Raw genomic sequence first — 19,204 nt, 5'->3', positions numbered from 1 at the left:
TGTGGAAGCAGCAGCAATTATATGTTTATGCTGGCATTTCTCCCTCCCTCTCTCTATCTCCCTCTCTTCTTTTGTAAAAAAATAGTCCCAGTCAACCTTTTTCAGAAAATAGAGGCTTCTTTCTCCCCCAAAGGGTCTGTTTCTCATTCACACACATACACACTAACTTTAGTATCCCACTCCGAAAGGTCAAAGAAGAAATTATTTGACAAGATGTATATCATATAAGGTGACCCACAACACCCGCCCATAAAATTCTTTGTCACCCCCTTGGGCGTCATGACCCCCAGGTTGGGAAACAGTGGTATAGAGGGACAGGAAGAGAGATATAGTAGAGGGACAGGTTTATCAGCAATATGGCCCAAAATCATAACCATAAAAAAGAGGTGGATGGTGGCTATTACAGCAACTTCATGATACACCTAGGACTCTTTCCAGACAAATTTAACTATGTATGAACCTATTATTTCCCCTTGGCATTTGAGAGGTAATTTTTTGCTGGTTTATATTTTTTTTTAACACAAAGACAAGGTAGCCATTTTATAGATCATAAGAAAAACTTTTTCTTGTTTTGTGCCTCTGACTACGAATGAGTGACCTCCAAAATGTCCTGTGATTAACAACCGTGTCCAGATCTTACAAACTTAAACTTCGTAACCTTTGGTCTTCCTCTTTTGGTGCTGCCTTCAACTTTTCTTAGCACTATTATTTTTCCTGTTACGTTTGCCTCATCATATTGTGACCAAAGTACAGAAATCTCAATTTTGTCATTTTTGCCTCTAGAGAGAGTCCGGGCTAAATTTGATGTAGGACTCATTTGCTTATTCTTCTCATGATCGATGGTATCTTCCAGCACAATATATTTCAAAGGAGTCAAGTTTTCCCCCCTTTGGCTTTCTTCACTGTCCAGCTTTCAAACCTATACAGAGTAATTGGAAATACTATCAAGCTCATGACTTTGGCCTTTGTCTCCAGTGACATATTCTTACATTTGATTATCTTCTCTAGTTCCTTCCTTGCTTCCCTTCTGAATTTCAGTCTTCTGGCTTCTTGACTGTAGTTTCCATTTGATTTTGAGGGTCAAGCTGAACTATAGTTCTAGGGCTGCTTTCTCAGATTAAGATTTCCAATTACAAAGAGTTCCTCTGAGTAAAATTGTCATCTAGGTAGGGTTTATTAGTCAGGAATGGAAATATGAGAGCAGCAACATCTGGAGGTCTATGTGTTTCCCACCCATAGTTTACACAAGGGGCTATTTGAGGATGAGGCATAATAATATATATTTAAATTCAGGAACAGCTCAGTGGCACATTGTGGCATAGATGGTAGGGAAGCATGTTGATCTCTGAGGCACTGTAGACCGGGGTGGACAACATGCAGCTTGTGAACCATATGGAAACCCCCTCCCCCTCGTGCCTTTCTTTCTTTCTTTCTTTCTTTCTTTCTTTCTTTCTTTCTTTCTTTCTTTCTTTCTTTCTTTCTTTCTTTCTTTCTTTCTTTCTTTCTTTCTTTCTTTCTTTTTGCCTGTCAGGCTTCCCATCACCCAAAATAATTATAATTTTAAAAAAAGGTTTTTGCTGAAAAAGTCCCCTCATGCCCTCAAAGGGGGAGGGAGCAATTTTACCAATAGACAACAGTCACCTGAAATCTATGCTCAGTGACAGCCCTGAGGTCTCTAGCAATGCCCACAGCTCCATTTGGGTGTGAACTAACCATCCACACACGCTACATAGTGGGATAATGAAGAGCACGACAAATCATGCAAAACAATAAACAAACCTAGAAGCTCCAGTGCTGTTCCAGAAAGGTTGCGGGACAGCTATAAAAAGCAGCAGATGGAGTGTTCTAAGTCAAAAGACGTATGGATGCCGTAATTTGATTTCAACCAAACTGTACCAAACTGTGTGTCCATCTGGACTAACTGAAAGCTTGCTAAAATAGTTTGTCATTTCCCTCCCCCCCCCATGCAAATGTTGTCAATATCATGCTACTGTTGCTTCCCATCCTTCCTTTCTCCGTTGTTCTTATAGAAACTCGGGTTAGTAGAAAGTAAAAAGAAGGGATTTGTGGAAACTCTCAGCCCAGCTGAGGTTTACATGTTGATGTGAATATGTTTATGACAGGTTACTAGCACTGAGCCTTAATGCCAGTCGCTTCTCTGTTGCCTTGATTAATTTGGGGAAGGTGCTGAAAAATGCAGTGGAAAGGCTCTGAATAGGTCAGTAGGGAGATGATAGGTATGAGTGTGAAATAGAAATGGAATATAGTGCAGAAAAGGCTGCCAATAAAGTGCAGGGTTAAGTGGAGGAGGCAGCTAAGGGGATAAAACAAATGGAAAAGCAAAGGAATGGATGAAGCAATTTCTGAACTAATACTCCTTAAGTAATAAATAAAAACAATATTCACAGGTCACTAAAATGTCTCTCAAAATCCTGTTGCTTTTCAGCAACTCCTCTTCTTGTCAGTGGAGCTTGTCCAGGTAGGAGTTTCCGGTGGCATTTCCTCAGTATAATTTCCTCTGGAGAAATAATAGGATACATTAATGAAAACCTGGGAGTATTGGCTAAAGAGAACAAAACAGGTTTGGAATGTGGACATTGTATAAAGATTTCGGATCCTCCCACTTTCTGGTTGTCAGGAAGCCCAGGGCAGCTATGAAGGCAACTCTATGAAGAGTTATGTGGTGTTGTTTTTAATATAACTGCCTCTCCACACAATCTTGCAACTAAGTGTTGGAAAACAAAAGTAGCACCATATGTTGCCTCTACAGGGAGTGATTATAATAATGTGCCAGTCAGGTAATGTATAATTGCTCTGTTCAGAAATGGCGTTGAGTCACAGAACACTGACACCAGCACGTATGCAATTAATGCTCTGCATTCATTTCCCGCCAGGTGGAAATGGCTTGGGTGGGGTGGAAATACACAGATTTGTTGTGTGGCATCAATTTGAACCCGCCAGAGTGTTTACATTTTAGGAGAGAAATCATTTAAAGATCTACTGCTTTCCTAAAAAAGGCAGGCAAATGGCTTTATTCGCAAAGGGGATTTGCAGTCATACCTCCCAGCAAGGCCTCATTAGTCTTGAATGCATGGCTTCTGCTAGCCAACCAGGCTGGTGGCTTTGGCCTTTCAGAAACAATTCACATCAGAAATGCTGAATCATGCCACTGAGGGTACCGCATAAATGGATTAGCCCGTTTTTGCTCCCCTTTGCTTCTACTAATATTTTTCTCTTCTCTGTGGGATCTTATCTGTATACCTTATGCCTGTCTTTAGTAGATGTTTATGAAGATAGCTTCCTGGTCACTGTGGGGTACAATCCGGATAGCCTGAGGTGGCCTCATGTACTTTCTATTTGGAGACCAGCTCCTGCCAACACCTTCACAGGGAAATAGAACATAATGGATGTCTCTTATCAGAGGAATTTTCACGATAGACACCCGTGCTTTGTGATGCATTTTGGCTTACATGTCCCTCTCTGGCCTGTTTTAAAACTGATTGCCACTGGTCTGGAGTTTTTGTGGGTTTAGTTTCTTTTCTAGGTAGTGGGCACGGTAAAAAAAAGGGGGGGCATGCATTCTGTCTTGGTGAAGAGGGTGCAATCCTAACTGCCTGGAGAGCTCAATGGTTTAAGTATTTGGATGCAGAACCAGAGGTCGGGAATTTGATTTCCCACTATGCCTCCTGTGAGCAGACCCAGCTTGTGTGGCCCTGGGCAAGGAGCACAGCCGCACAGCGCCCCCTGAAGAAGGGAATGATAAACCACTTCTGAGTATTCGCTACCTTGAGAACCCAGAAAAGGGGTCACAGTAAGTCCGAATTGACTTGATGGTACATGATAATTATTATTAATCCTAACTAGAGAAGATGGCTGAGGACTGGCTCGACTGGCAAAAAGCCAGCTGAGGCTGTGCTGAATCCAAACTAGCTTAAGGATATTAGAATTACTAGGCCTACCGTTGTTGTAGTTAAATTTTTTGCCAGCAGAATAGCTATGCGTCTGGGCTGAGCGCCGTTTGGATTTGCTGTAGCTCCTCCCTTTGTCTTTTTGGCTCTTCTGCTGACTTCTGCCCATTCTAAACCCACAACAGGCTGGATTGCACTGCCAATCCTATGGCAATCCAAGGGGCTTTAAATTGTTATTATTGAGGGTCTAGCCGTTGGCCATCCTAGATGGTGGCAGTTTTTAAGTCCACAAAAGGAACTTATTTGGTGTAAAGCAACTTATGTTTTTTTTTTCTTTCCCTTTTCTCCTTATTTCTAGCTTTGGTAGTGTTCACATTTTCTCTCACCTGATCTCTAAGGCTCAGGTGGGAATCAAACTAAGCAAACAGAACTTTAAACGTTTTCAATTAAAAAAAAACTTTATATGTTGACTGGATCGCTCAATAAGCTGGAGCATTTGGCTGTGTAGCTGTGGGTTAGGAGTTCAGTTCCCATTCACCCCTGTGGCTCCTAGGAGAAGAGACAATGTATGTAGCCTTAGGCAAATATAGTGCTCTACATTTAGAAAAGCCTAGAAGGGACCACCATGTGTTGGAATCAAGTTGAAGGCATGTTATTGTTAAGTTTAATAAAATCTAGACTGTCTAAAGGCAGGGGTTCTGAGACATGAAATACTAAAGTTCATCTGAGCTGAACTAAACTAAACTAAGATAAATTAGATTCTTTGTGTTGAATGGAAATTACTCCTAGGGAAAGAATGCAATGTCTTCTCTTTCTCTCTCCCCCTCCCCACACCTTTATATTTGCCCTCAGTGTTCACATCTGAATGAGTGGCATTTGTAAGAAGTCCCCTTGATGAGATCCCAAAGAGGAGGTGAACTTACAAGGGGCTTGTTTACATAATCACTCATCCTGGAATAACATCTCCTGACATCAGCTTCTGATTTGATTGCAGATTCAAAGTGAAGAGAGTTAGAGTCAAGTCAAGAATCTCTGGTAAAATGGAAGACTCTTGACTAAAGAAGGGTTTTTGCAAAAGCTTTGGCCAGAATTAGACCACTAAAAAGTGCCATCCTTTCAGTGAAGGGGGATTAGGGTGGTGTTTCTTGTCTTCCTATACTGTGTCAGAGCTTGGGGGAAAAAAATACTTTTTTGGACTTTTTCCGGAGAAGTAGCCCTGATAGTCTGGCTCAGTACAGTATATTGTCAGAATTAAAGGCGAGGACCATTTATTTCAATGTGAGCTTTTCATGGATTAATATCCACTTCAGCAGACATATGGAGTACAAATATATGTCCTATATACTTATGGATAGCTGGCTGGACAGCTCAGTGAGTTTGAGCACCCAGCTGCAGTCCAATTCCCCACTGTGTCTTGTGTGAGAAGAATATAATTTATAAATGAAAAAATAAAATAAAAAATTAAGAGTAAAAAAAGACTAAAATGTGGTGGCACTTTGAAGACTAACATATATATCCATTTCATCAGACTTGTCCATGAAAAGTCACATTGTATATACTGTACTGTGCATATGGATGTGTTAGTCTTTAAAGTGCTAGCAATTTTTTTATTCTTTATTTTTTGTTTTCACCTCTCATGCCTGCACAGATTAACAGGGCTAACCCTTCTAGAAAACTATAATTACAATCTTAGAACCGCGGAACTGGAAGGGACCCTCTGGATTATCAAATCAAGCCCCTGTCAAGGAGGCGCCGTGGATAATCTAACTCCTAACATCCGGCTCTGCTGTCAGATACCTAAACCACTGAGCTATCCAGTAGTTCATGAAGAGCTGGGCAGGCTGCACTTTCCCATGGTACCCCAGAAGAAAGGAATATTAAATCACTTCATACCCAGGGAGTCATGTTAAGAATTGCTAATAAATCAGAATCAATATGATGGTATTCTGTTGTTGTTATGTGCCATCATGTTGCCTCGAACTTATGGCTTCCGTATGAATGAGTGATCTCCAAAATGTCCTGTCCTCAACATCCCTGCTCAGGTCCTGCCAACTCAAGCCTGTGGCTTCATTAAAGGGGTCAATCCATCTCATATTTAGTCTTCCTCTTCTCCTGCTGCCTTCAACCTTTCCTGGCATTACTGTCCTTTCCAGAATACCTGGCCTTTTCATGATGTGCACAAAGTAGGACAGCATCAGTTTCATCATTTTTTGCCTCCAGAGATAGTTCAGGCTTCATTTGCTCTACCTGTTTGTCTCTCTGGCAGTCCATGATATCCACAAAGCTCTCCTCTAGCACTATATTTCAAACAGATCATTTTTCCCTGTCAGCTTTCTTTGCTGTCTAGCTTTCCCATCATGCATAGCAGTTAAGAATACAATCCTGTAGATTATCTTCAACTTGGCCTCCAATGGCACATCCTTACACCTGATGATATTTTCTAATTTCTTCATTGCTGCCCTTCTGAGCTCAGTCTTCAGATTTCTTGGCTGCAGTCTTTGCTTGGATTGATGGTTGAACCACAACATACAGCATCTCTAACTATTTCAGTTTATTCATTATCAACGTTAAACGTTCTGTATTTTTTCTATAGTCATGATTCTTTTTATTAACATTCAACTGCAGTTCTGCTTTTGTACTTTCTCCTTGCACTTTCACTGGAAGTTGTTTGAAGTCATTGCTGCATTCTGCCAGTAAGATGATGTTACACCCTCATACTCAGAATTAAGGGAACCTTTTCTTACTGGGAGGAGGTAACAAGTGGGGTACCCCAAAGCTCAACCCTGGCCTCAATATTTTTATTAATGACTTGGATTAGGTAGTGGAGGGAATGCTTGTCAAATTTGCAGATGATACCAAATTGGGTGGAATAGCTAATATCCTAGAAGACAGGGAAAAAAATTCAAAATGATCTTGATAGGATGGAGCACTGAACTGAAAGCAACAGAATGAAATTCAACAGGGATAAGTGCAAAGTATTGTACCTCGGAAAAAGGAACCATTTGCACAGTTACAAGATGGGGGATACCTGGCTCAGCAAAACTGTAAGCGAGAAGGAGTTTGGAATTGTCGTAGATCACAGATAAATATGAGCCAACAGTGTGATGTGGCTACAAAAAAGGCAAATGCTATTTTAGGCTGCATTAATAGAAGTAGAATTTCCAAATCCCGCGAGGTGCTAATCCCCCTCTGTTCAGCACTGGTTAGGCCTCACCTTGAGTATTGTGTCTAGTTCTGGACACCATACTTCAAGAAGGATGCTAACAAATTGGAACAAGTTCAGAGGGGGGCAACAAGAATGATCAAGGGGCTGGAAACCAAACCTTATGAGGAAAGGCTGAAAGAACTGGGCATGTTTAGCCTTGAGAAAAGAAAACTGAAAGGCTGTCATACAGAGGAGGGACAAGATCTGTTCTTGATCATCCCAGAGCGCAGGACATGCAACAATTGGCTCAAGTTAAAGGAAACCAGATTTTGGCTAAATATCAGAAAAATGTGTTAACTGTTAGAGCAGTCCGACAGTGGAACCAGTTACCTCAGGAGTTGATGAGTGCTCCAACACTGGAGGCATTCAAGAAAGATAATCACCTGGCAGATATGCTTTGATTGTATTCCTGCATTGAGCAGGAAGTTGGACTTGATGGCTTGTAGGGCCCTTCCAACTTCACTTTTCTATGATTCTATATCTTCAATTATTGATGTTTCTTCCACAAATATTCACTTCTTAATCTGAATCGAATCTTAGCTTTCTGTATGATATCTTCTGCATACAGATTGAACAGATAAGAAAATGCATTCTTGTCTGGCATCTTTGTCTATGGGGGATGATTCTGTCTCTCCACATTAGAACAGAACATGGATTAAAATCAACTTTTGTTAGAAAACAGTAGCAAACAGCAAACACCTCATTAGAGCATGGTAATCTCCCTAGCTCTGGCTGGCAATTTCTTATGCATATCCCAAGCCAATACATCACACATGAAAAAGAGATCAAGTTATACCACACAGTTAATGTGGCATTTAGGGGGATTGAACTCCCAGCCTCTGGCTCCACAGCCAGATTTCTGAACCTTTGAGCTATCATGAAGATGAGCTAGACGAGTATATGGGGTTCTTTTCTGGCCTCCAGTTGTTTGCAAATATTGTGTGCCATGCTTCAGTATGACTGAGGACTAGACAGGGAAATGGAGGGAAGCGAGAAGGCTCCTTGGAATTAAGTTAGGATTCCCTCCCTCATCCCCCATTCCCCACCTCCCACCTCCATACATCAGCATAGCTGGGCTCCCATGGGGATGAATAGTTCTCCTAGAAGAATAATCTTGAGTTGATGCTGTGAAGGACTAGCAAAATTTCATTCAGGGTTTGTGTTGCTCATCTGACATATCAGAAATATTCTCAAAAAGCATTTGTCTGCTGCAGCAATCTGTCTCCTCTTCTGTCATCCCACCCTGACCCATTTTGTATCAAGTGCACTCTGTTGACTTCCCTCATCATTCTGACCCTGCTTTGCCCCTCTTTCAATCCTTTGACTCGTTTCATATTTATTTATTTATTTATTTGATTTATACCCCGCCTATCTGGACTACCAGACCACTCTAGGCGGTATTTGATCTTGGATCCATGCAGCTAAATCACAATTAACCTTTCCCAGAATGGCTTTGAAACCACAACATCATACCAATACTCTACTGTGGCTTATTCCAAACTGGTGCCATCCCACCCGCCCTGTTGGCTGGGGCTGTTGAAAGTCGAAGACTTGAGGGCAACATGTTGCAGAAGGCTGCCATATTGAAACTGAGCTGAAGGACAAGTAACAGAAAAATATTTCCGCATCCGTTCCGCCGCTGGGTCTTTTCTTTTTCTATGTTTTTACCCCTGGCACTTGTTTTTGTCCTATAAGGGCCTTGGATAAAAGGTTTGTGAAATCTATATTGCATAAAGCTCCATGGACGCAGGTGCTTCTGCTGGTGGTAGATGCACATGGTGAAAATATCAACAAGCAAGTATTTAACAGATTGTCATTTTGTTTCATCTGACAGGAAACAGTGGCTGGGCCAGGCTTTGGAAGAAATATGGTCCACGTTTACGTCTGAATGCTCTTTGCTTGTTCATTTTAGCTCCTGACATAGAAGAGATTCTGAACGAGGCAGGACTGAAGTACCAGTCCTATGAGCTTCCATCACATATGGACATAACTGATTGTTTTACTGAGGGAAACAAAAATGGGGAGCTGTTGCTTGATTTTTTGACCGAAACTTGTAACTTTAGTAAAACTGCCCCTCTTGACCTAAAAGCTGAAATTGTTGAGGACCTTAAAAAGCCTGAATACAGTGAAATGAGAGGAGGCAGATATTTTTTTAACAACACACTGACTGCAATTGTGATCCAATCCTAGGAGATATTGGAGACAGCCGGGGAGGGGGGAATGAATTTTTGAATCATATATTAAATATCTGAATTGTTAAGTACCTGAGATTCAGGACAAAAATGCATCCACAAGTTATAAATAGTAGTGACTGCTGTTTTAAGTGCTGAACATTATTGTTATGTATGCCTAATACCACATGCTAACAGAGTAAAATACACCTGGCTGAGTTGCATATCATTATACTTGTGTAGTGGTTCTGAATATCATGTATTGAGATCATTAATCAAAACCTGAAAAATCGCAAGTCTACCTGCTTCTGATGGATGGGGAAAGTGTTGTAATGACCTTGAAAAGATAAATCCTTTCTAAGCTGCCATAATAATTCTTACGACACACATTTCATACTTTCACTTCCATCATGACAGTGAATGCAGAATTGAGACGGTGGGGGTCTTTAAATTCAACTGTGCATGTCTGTGGTCGTTACCTTTACATTGTCGGAATTCTTCCTGCAGAATTGGGTAAGAGGAGGAATGCAGGACCACTTCTTCAATAAAGGGGAGATAAAAAGTTCTGCTTTAGCTGTTTTAGTAGACTCTTTCCCCCTCCCTCTCTTGAGCAAAACATTGTAATTATGTGCCAATTTGCATGCCCTGCCCTTCAGTGGTAGGTGACATTTCCTAAGGAGGTGACATTTTGTGTCTTGGAAATTCATAGATGACACACTCAGGGGAGGTGAGGAGCAAGGTATTGTTCTGTAGTATAATAGCCATCAATTCAGTAAGTTGATCTCAGTGGTGGTAAGGCAGAAGGCCCTGCTTAACCCTTTCTTTGAGTTTATCTTTTCCTTTTTTGGAAACCAACCTTCATGGAAAAGTTCCCCAATTTTTAAATCCTGTGAATAAAAAAGCCACAGGGAAAAAAAGATACACTATAAAAAGGTTAATGTATTTGCAGTTCGAGTCCACATGTAGCACTACGTTTAAGCACTTTCGATATTGCTGAGGTCATGATATTGGATAATCTAGAACAAGGTCACATCATATCCTGATCATTCCCTCTCATCTCCTATCATGAGCCCCTGTTATCTGTGATGATATCTCAATAATAATATTAAGCTAAATTTCAGAGCTATACACGTATCTGCCACGGGAATGAGAATACATTGTGGGTTCCAGCAGCATTTCCTATGGGTAGTGTCACTTTGTGTTAGAGTAGAGTAGAGCAGAGTAGACCTTTGGTTTAGATGGGCAGGGTAGAAGTCCAATAAAATAAATAAAAAATAAATTATAGGATACCAAGAGCAGTGATGTCAGTCATCCCCAGGAAATCCTGTTTTTCCATAATGGAATTGTATTGCTTTTCTTAAAATCCATAGATAATGATTCACATCTATTTCTGACCATACATAAACAGAGTGGCCACTTTTTGACTAGCCAGTCTCAGGAATACATACCGTAGAGCAGTCGTTTCCAAACTTGGATAACCCGGGGGGTCTTGGACTGCAATTCCCATAAGCGTTCACCACCAGCTGTGCTGGCTGGTGCAGTCCAAGAACAGCTGGGTTACCCAAGGTTGGAAACCCTTGCTGTAGAGGCATAAAAATGGAGACTACACTCACCATACAGATTAGACAGAAGCTGGGAGGACTATGTCTGCCATTGGTAGATACTCATCAATTGAAGTTCAAGAATTACCATAACATCCCACCTTGGGTTTACCCTTGTGGGGATGCTTTCAGTCCAATTGAAGTGTCCATATTTGTTGAGTTTAATTCCCATAATTGGCAACCACTAGTCATGTTATTTAGGGGATTGTGCAAGATGTAGTCCAAAGTATCTGAAGGCCATCAAATTGGATTCCCTGCTCTAGGCTACCCTTGCCCACTTTATGAGGAGATTCTAAGTTTTATTGCAAGGCTGGGGAAGGTATGACTCTTCAGAAGTTTTTGGACTGCAACTCCCACCATACCCAGCCAACATAGCCAATGATAAAGAGCATGGGGATTGCAGTCTGACGAAGTCTGGTCATCTCATGCTTCCTATCCTGACTATCCTTTTCAAAAAATGAAAAGGATGTCATTCTGGGCTTAATTAGCTTGAACCCAAAAGATATAGAACAGATTATTTTGAAAGATGTTAGCTTCATAAAAGGTAACTTAGCAGCCATGCAGTGCTGCGCACAGGGATCATTTCAGTGCAAGATGATGTAACCACAGGTTGAGCTATAAAAAGATACTTTGTTTAGGACTGAGAAAAAGAAAAGAACAGGCAATTTCAGCTCTTGCTGAATCAATAAGATGTGCAATTAGGTCTTTAATAAATATTTTTTCATTGCCATCCTTAAATATTGAAAATAATAATAAAGCTTCATTTTTAATTATTTTTGATTCAACAATGTTTCTATCCATTTAATTATTTCCCACCAATATGCTTCCACTTTGTATTCTAGTGTGCCTTTACTTCCACAGTTTCTCCAGCATCTATGTAAGTTTTCTCCATTAATTTTGTGTCATTTTGTGGGGCGCCAATACCATCTACTCTGGTTTCTCTTCAGATTGTATAAATCTTTCGCCTTTAGCCCATTGGGTTTTTAACATTCACTTCTGGTGTCAGTTGTCCATAAAATAACTTTGAGGCACGGTCAACTTGTTTGGCAACTCCACATTTTCTTCACAAAAATTCTGGCTAGCCCCAACACTATATGTAAAAACTGATATTTATTCAGATACAATACCCAAGGTGTGTGGCTTTCTAGTAGGGTAAAATAATCCAAAACAAACACTACGTGGCTGAGATACATAAGATATGGAGATATATCACAGATAATTATATTCTTTGATTATATCATGATTTCCAATCTTGAATCCCCAGATGTTCGTGGACTTTGACTCCCAATAATATTTATGGGATAGGGACGGGATTTCAGAAAATTTCTCACTCTTTTTCTGTGTCTATCCATCCATGCTGAAGATCCTTGAACCAGCGCACTTCTTTGGCAATAATGAGATGCAGTTTACTAGATTTTGAGAAGGATTGCCTCTTTTGTGTAAAGAAGGATAAAATTCAGCACAGAATTGTGTGCAGACCAAAAAAATGCACTATCTTGTGCAGAAATAGATTATTGTTGTGCACCAATTGATGTCCCACTGAAGTTCAACATATTCCACGTATGATTTTCCTTTTCCAAAATTCTGCAGATTGGAAAAATCTGTGGGGTACTCGTCTGTCCTGACATGAATCTGATTGCCCTTGAAGATGGATCATAATGGGTTATTTGGACCCATTAGAACAGGGGAAAGCATTAAGGAGGAAGCCTGAATGATCAGTGTGTGATATGCATCATAGAAGGTGCATTTGGTATTCTGTTCCATGTTTTCATTATCCATTTCTTTCATTATCCATTTCTTTTTTTAAAAAAAAAATGATGGTTTAAGAGTGTGGGATTTTGTTTTTCTGTATCCATGATTCAAAGCACCAAGAAACAATATCATGCCCATGTTGCCAGCAGGTAAAAGAATCCCAAACTTTACATAGCAAAGGGCAGCCTGAATGCTGACAACACCAATGGCAACAAGTCAAGATGGTCTACACAGAGAAACATTGGACTCTTTGCTTCTGTCGTGCACAATTTGGTGCTGATCTGAAGTCCAGTTACAAAGTCATAGTTTTATTGTTTGAGCTGTTGCCAGTTTTAGAATTGCATTGTAGAATGTGGATTTGCTTCATTAAATATCATCGCTGTATTCTTATGCAGTGATCTTAGGCATTTTCAGGATTGCCACTGACACCCCATCCTCCTCATACTGGCACTTTTCTTCCTTGCAAGAGTGTTTTCCACTCTAAGTTGGCTTGCTTTTATGGGGGTGTAAAAGGATTCCTTCTTCCCACCTCCTTATTCTGCTGTGTGCGGATAAGATTCATGAGGGGTGTGAGGGGGTTAGTAAATCAAATACAGATGACTATGACAATTCATTCATCCAGTTTAAGTGCAAGCACTTCTGTGCTAATAGCGATTTACTCTTGACTAATTTGATATATTTTATTGCCCAGTCTTGTACAAAATATGGCAACCCTGTGATAGTAACAGCCATTTCTCCTGATTTCTAGTCAATAAAAACATGTTCATATTGCTTTCTTATCTGAAACCTTTTTCTAAAATGCTGGGTGAAAATTTTTCATGAAGGGATTGCCTTATCATTCACAAAATAGTTCTTCTGTTTTTTTTTTAAAGAATGTTGCATAAATTCATCATTTCCAGTCACAGTGTGAAACAGGAATCATGCAGAAAAAATATACAATTTTGCCAAAGAATCACATGAATTTTGTGTGCATTCATATATATATATATCTCCACAAGAAACAACCACCAAACCGCTAGGAAATTCCATGAGATTGCCCACAAGGTTTATTTTTCTTTTTAAGGACAATAAAACTCATGTGGGTAAATCTCACTATGAGGAGGGGGAAAAAATAAAAGATTTCCCTTTCTCTTACTTAGTTGCTGGGCAAAGTGGGAGTGTGGTTCACACTCTTACTATGAGGCAAGGGAGGAATTTAGTGAACATATATGGGTATTGTAACTTAATGTTCATGTCTCTATTCATTAGCAACCCTACTGCAGGCATGTAAAATATGATTCTGAGATGAGCGACAACATAATCAGCCACACTGAATGCCATTTTTGGGAGAAAGCCAGGATAGAAATCTAATAAATATATATATAAATAAGTCAAATAACATCAGACCAAGCATCTAGGTAAGCAATTAACATCATTTTAAAATGAGGACAATTGACCCAAATCTAGTTTAAGAAAAAAAAATGTATAGAGCACTACTGTTTTATGATCAGATGCAATCTTTTTCTATCAGAAACAAGAGGTTAAACACATCTTTAAGCAAATGTGTTTTTTAAAAAAACAACTCTTATTTTCTGTTCCTTTTTGATAGTTTAAGCTTTGCCTCCTGTGGCTACAAATAGTTTGTCTTAGTCTTTTCATATTTTATTGTGAAATGTGAACAGTTATTCTGTTTGTTCTTAGGGGATTTCTTGTAACTAAAAAGCAGAGTATAAATATTTTACAGGAATACATGTGTATGTATCTGCTTTCCCTGTAGAATAAGGTTAGGACATGGACTTACCTGGTCCCACATTGAGGCTGGAGCAACTGCTGGGTCCTGCTGGCGGCTGCCGAATAAATGTTGGCCGCCACTACATGGCGAGCGGCAAAGGAGCCTGGGATGGCCCATGCTGACCCGATGACACCACCCCCTACTGGGATTGGGCCAGCAAAGGGTTGCTGACAGACTGGAGGAACAGGGTTTCCAGTCTGGTCCACCGGCACAGTTAAAAAGAAAGGCAAGCCGAGGCTCCAAGCCAGTTTCAGGCATTGGGAAGAGTCCAACCAGTTGTTGGACATCAGGTGGGAGACCTGGATCTGCCCCAGCTTGGAGCGGGGGGGGGGGAATTTGCTCCTGCCCTGGGAGGCAGGGGAGACGTGGAGTGGCTTATGTCCCCATGGCCTCCCAAGGGAACTGTGACCCCAGAAGTCTCTCAAGGAGACAGCGAATGGCATCGGGGGACATTCACGTCCGATGAGGTGGATCCAACCCAGTGCTTGGCCAGGATGACTGCTGCTGTGATCAATAAAGTTGTGGCCTCTTTTCCTCCAATTATGTTATGTGTGTCAGTTAATTCAGGACCAGCCAGCTTAGCAGTAAGCCATCAACTACAACCTGTTCTCTCTCTTCACCTGCTATTGCAGGTAAGGCTTCCAGGATTCAGCATGCAACTTCTCAGTGGCCATAAGTTCTGACATTTCACAGGTTATTAATTATGCAGAAGACTAATTAGAGCCACCCTTTCAAGCCTCTTGTCCTCCAGTAGTGTTGCATTACCTTTTCCTTCCTCCTTTAAGTTGTCTGGGGTTGATGGGCCCAAAAGATCTTGGAGAATATCAGGATGGAAAGTGTCATATTATAGAGGAACTTCCAGTCATGTGACTGCTTTTCTAGTCCTCTAATAACCCTATATGCAAGTGAGGAGAGTAAAGGCAGACACTTCCTGTTCCACTGTCTCACAGCCTCCTCTTGTGCACGATCAAGATTTGCATGTTTTATTTTGTTTATGACTCAAAATCCTTCTCTGTAGTCACTTGATTGACTGATGTAGGGTAGTTAAAGCTATGGCTCATCTACTCCATTTCTCAAAATGAAACGTTGCTCAGATCAGCGCAAAGCAAAAGGATGTGATTTAAGATGATCCCTCGACAGTGACATTCACAGTTTTTGCACAGGCAAAATGGCATTAGGGCTTCCTGTCAGCTTCCCAAATGTCGGAAGGAATGGATTAACACACGAGCAAGTCTGTGTGCATTTTGAATGATCTGTAATGTAAAAGGTATGCTTCTGCAGTTTTGAATAGAAGGAGCGGCACATTGTGTTGTTGCTGACCTTCAGGCAGACTGTCCATAATTCTGTGTTAAAATAAAATAAAAATTACTCATTTTTCATAATGTTTCACTGTGCTTTCTGTTGTATTACATAGCCATGGATATGACTGACTTTTAACCTGTTGGCACACGTTTATCTGTGCTGAATTTTCAAAAAAGGTAATGAAACCACTTCGGGTTGTGCAAGGGCTTTTCAGGGGTCATGGTGCTGGGGCAATTCAACCCTACAATCTTTGCCAAGTGCATTAAAAGCAGGATTTGACCCATCTGTTTTGCTATATGAAGACAGAAAGAGATATTTGGGCCACTTGTCTAGTGGAAGATAATAGCAGATGCTACCTCCTGGAATTTGCAAATCAGTTCAGCCTTTTTCTGTGCTTGATCTTCAAGGCTTCACGAGATTACTTTGAAAGCCTGATTCTTTAAACATGAAAGATTGCCTCAACAGCGTCTCTCCAACACTAATGCATCTTCACCTCTAATTATAGGCTGCATGGAATGTCTGTTCATGCCCTGATTTTTGCAGTTGCTGTCACAATCACCTAGATGAATTAAAATAAGCATTTTTGAAGTAATTTTCATAATTGGGTTATGTGCCACTACATTTTGTAGAGAGAAAACACCAGAGAGTCAAGCCCAGCCAATAATTAGGGCTGTCTCCCACCCAGCCTATCTTGAACTCCACAAAAGTCCTGTAGTGTCATCATGTGTTCCATACGATAACTATTCAGTTACGAAAGCTGGAGTAAAAACTCAACCACTCACTCAACAAGTCTTTCTTCTTAGGCAGAAGAAACAGCATTGCCTTTTGTTTCATGTAACGAAATGTATTTGGGCAGCTCTGTGGCTAAGATCCTAATTTGACCTGTATTTAACAGGCAGGCCCATTGTCCCTAGTTGTGTCCCACCCAACTCTTACCCTTTTGACTGAAAAATCTTTAAACTGATTGTTTTAAACTTCCATGTGTAACACCTATTCTTTTGCAGCATAATTACAAAGAGCAAATTGAACAAATTAACTGCCATTTCAAATGCCAAAGTTACTGCCTCTTTTAAATAGCAGCATTCATTTTATGTTGGCAGGCTGGGCGAAGATTTTTCCCTTTTACACACACGTATATTTCTTTTAAAAATCACCAAATGATAGGACGGAGCCTTCATTTTTAATAAAAGTAGGAATGTTCAAATGAAAAGGATTAATATCTAATTTTATATCTTCATTTACATGATGTGCCAAAATTATCTTGCATATTTGTTATGGATGAAATGGCTTTTCACCAATATAGCCTCCTGCTTTTTTCTTCTTCTCTCCCCCCCCCCCCCCAGTCTGGAGAATGTTAACATAAATTGTAGCATAAATCTTTGCCTTGTAGAGTAGCAGAAGGCACATATAAAAACCCATATCTTTACTGCACATACTTCCCATTAACCATAATCTATTAGTAATTGAAGTTCATTACCAATTCTTGTAGGCTTTATTGCTATCATGCTGCATGACATACTGAACCTGGCTTGCATAACAAGAAGTCCTTGCTGGGAAATATCCTATTAACAATGACAGTGCATTTGTCATTGTGATAATAAAGCCAAGAGCTGCCTGTAGATTATAAATTATTGTGGTGCCATTTGCAACGCTGTAGTTTAAAGTGTTGTCAGCCCTTCCATTTTAAACCTCTGCTTTTCAGTGAATTATAACTCAGCCATAAAAAAAAAGAAACAAAGAAAGAAATCTGCAGCCTGCTGAAATTTGGCTTACCAGTTCTTGACCCAAAAGGATTTTGGAAAAAAAAAAATCAATGGAAGTCGAGGTCCATTCCCCCCTTTAAATTGCACAAACAGAAATGCAATAAATTGAATGAGAGGCAGCTTCCTTTATATTTGTGTAAACTCCTAATTTGTTCTGTTTAAAATTTAGCACTTAATGAGGACAAAAGTGCTTCTCCAGTAGCAGGGTGGCTCAGAGCCAGATGTAACGCTCCTGGTCTTTCCAGAATAATTAAAAGACTGGCAGTCAGCCACAAAGCAGTGCAATCTCTCTCCTAGCCTCCCATCGAGGCCCTTCCTTGAGAGCTTAAACTATTTTCAAGAGTCCTCTTTACACTAACCTTAACCATAGTTAATCCCAAACTGGCCCTTTCTTAACAAGAGTTGACAGACTCCATTCAAAATCCGGAGTTCACAAGCTCATTTATTGTGACTTTTGTTTAGGATCAGTGTAAAACAGAAGTCTTGCCCATTGTTCCAGAGGCTGTGCTGGCTGTGTGTGGCAGGGTGTGTACTCTGGGTTGTGTCGTTCAAAAGAATAACTTTTCTGAGCTGTGGGAAGGCAAGAACATTGCTGAGAAGGGGGAACAGTCAAAGCTGCTGCTGAGTCACAAAAGTGTGAGCAAGAGACTACAAGCGTTATGCCTGGGCCAGGTTTAGAAAAAGGAGCAGAGAATCAGGATCGGAACTTGACCTGTTAATCAAGTCATGCTTGATACTTCACAATGCTAACCAAAGAGGTAAGGAGAAGGTTGAAATAAGAGTCAGCAGTTAGACACCTCACCCAAAGCTCTGGCTTGTTCTAGCTACAACAAATGGGGTAATAATCACTCTTCCTTCTCTCCTTGGCAGTGTCTCCTTCACAAACCCTGAGGGACAATTGACATGATAGCTTGAGGCTGATAAATGCAAGGGTCTGGTCTTGATGCCCCTAAGGAGGACAGGGGCTTTTCATCTGCCAAACCCAAAACTCCTTTGATGCTGGCCTTGCTCCATTCCTGGAGTATTCTCTTTCAAGACTTCTGCCATCTACTTCTACTAGGTAGACACTGGTGTAGAGCTCCCTGTGGGCTCCAGAAGGGCCACTGTAGATGGTGGTCCTCCCTTCCCACTGGCAGAGAAATGCCTCTGCCTAATCCTAACTCCGCTCAGAAACTTAGAATTTTTTGGTGGGGTCTATTAGCCCTGTACTGTATCAATGCAACATTTATGTACATAACATTTATGCCCTACCACGTGCACAAAAAATCTAGCAAATGGCTGAGATCAGTAGTCTGCTACTGATAAAAATAGTCTAATTATGATAACAGTTTAATTTGTTCTCAATTTAATTTGTTCTCAATGTTACCTCTCTTTCATATATGTCCATAATTTTAAACTGTGCAGCACTCTGATACGAATAAAGAAAGAAAGACTGAAAAAATTTGAAGTGTTGCTTGTTTCTACATTACTTGAGTGTTATGGCAAGTGTCATGCCACCATAAGTGGTGTCAGTCCAACGAATTCTAGGTGAGATACTTTACATGCTGGGCTCTACTTAGAGGAGTGCACTGGAGCTTCTTACAGAGAATTCTAAGTACCTCACCCAACTCCAAATCCAAGGGAACTGTAGGATGAAGCTACCTTAACTGAAGTGGTATCAAACTGCTATGACAATGTAGTGTACATAAATTCTGTTAGCATCTAAGAGTCCCAAAGTGGATGGTTTGATTA

The 19,204-nt window shown here is 40.5% G+C and overlaps 1 protein-coding gene across 3 annotated transcripts in view; it reads left to right on the top strand.

Annotated features, from left to right (window-relative positions):
- The window catches only part of HNMT (histamine N-methyltransferase), a 36,646-nt gene extending 17,732 nt beyond the window's left edge, over positions 1–18,914 (top strand). The window contains exons 6-7 of one of the 3 annotated variants that reach the window (XM_072983938.2): positions 15,823–15,886; positions 18,344–18,914. In XM_072983938.2, coding sequence (XP_072840039.2) covers positions 15,823–15,845 — 23 coding nt within the window. In that variant the 3' untranslated portion in view covers positions 15,846–15,886; positions 18,344–18,914. Of the gene's footprint in view, positions 1–8,947; positions 15,791–15,822 lie in introns of those variants that run through there. The other 2 variants (XM_078376992.1, XM_072983926.2) reach the window with 2 other exon arrangements.
- The last annotated feature ends 290 nt before the right edge of the window (positions 18,915–19,204 follow it).

Source organism: Pogona vitticeps, chromosome 1, assembly GCF_051106095.1.
Source record: "Pogona vitticeps strain Pit_001003342236 chromosome 1, PviZW2.1, whole genome shotgun sequence".
Classification (NCBI taxonomy): domain Eukaryota; kingdom Metazoa; phylum Chordata; class Lepidosauria; order Squamata; family Agamidae; genus Pogona; species Pogona vitticeps.
The sequence above is the reverse complement of the archived record's forward strand: the minus strand, read 5'-3'. Positions and strand labels throughout refer to the sequence as shown.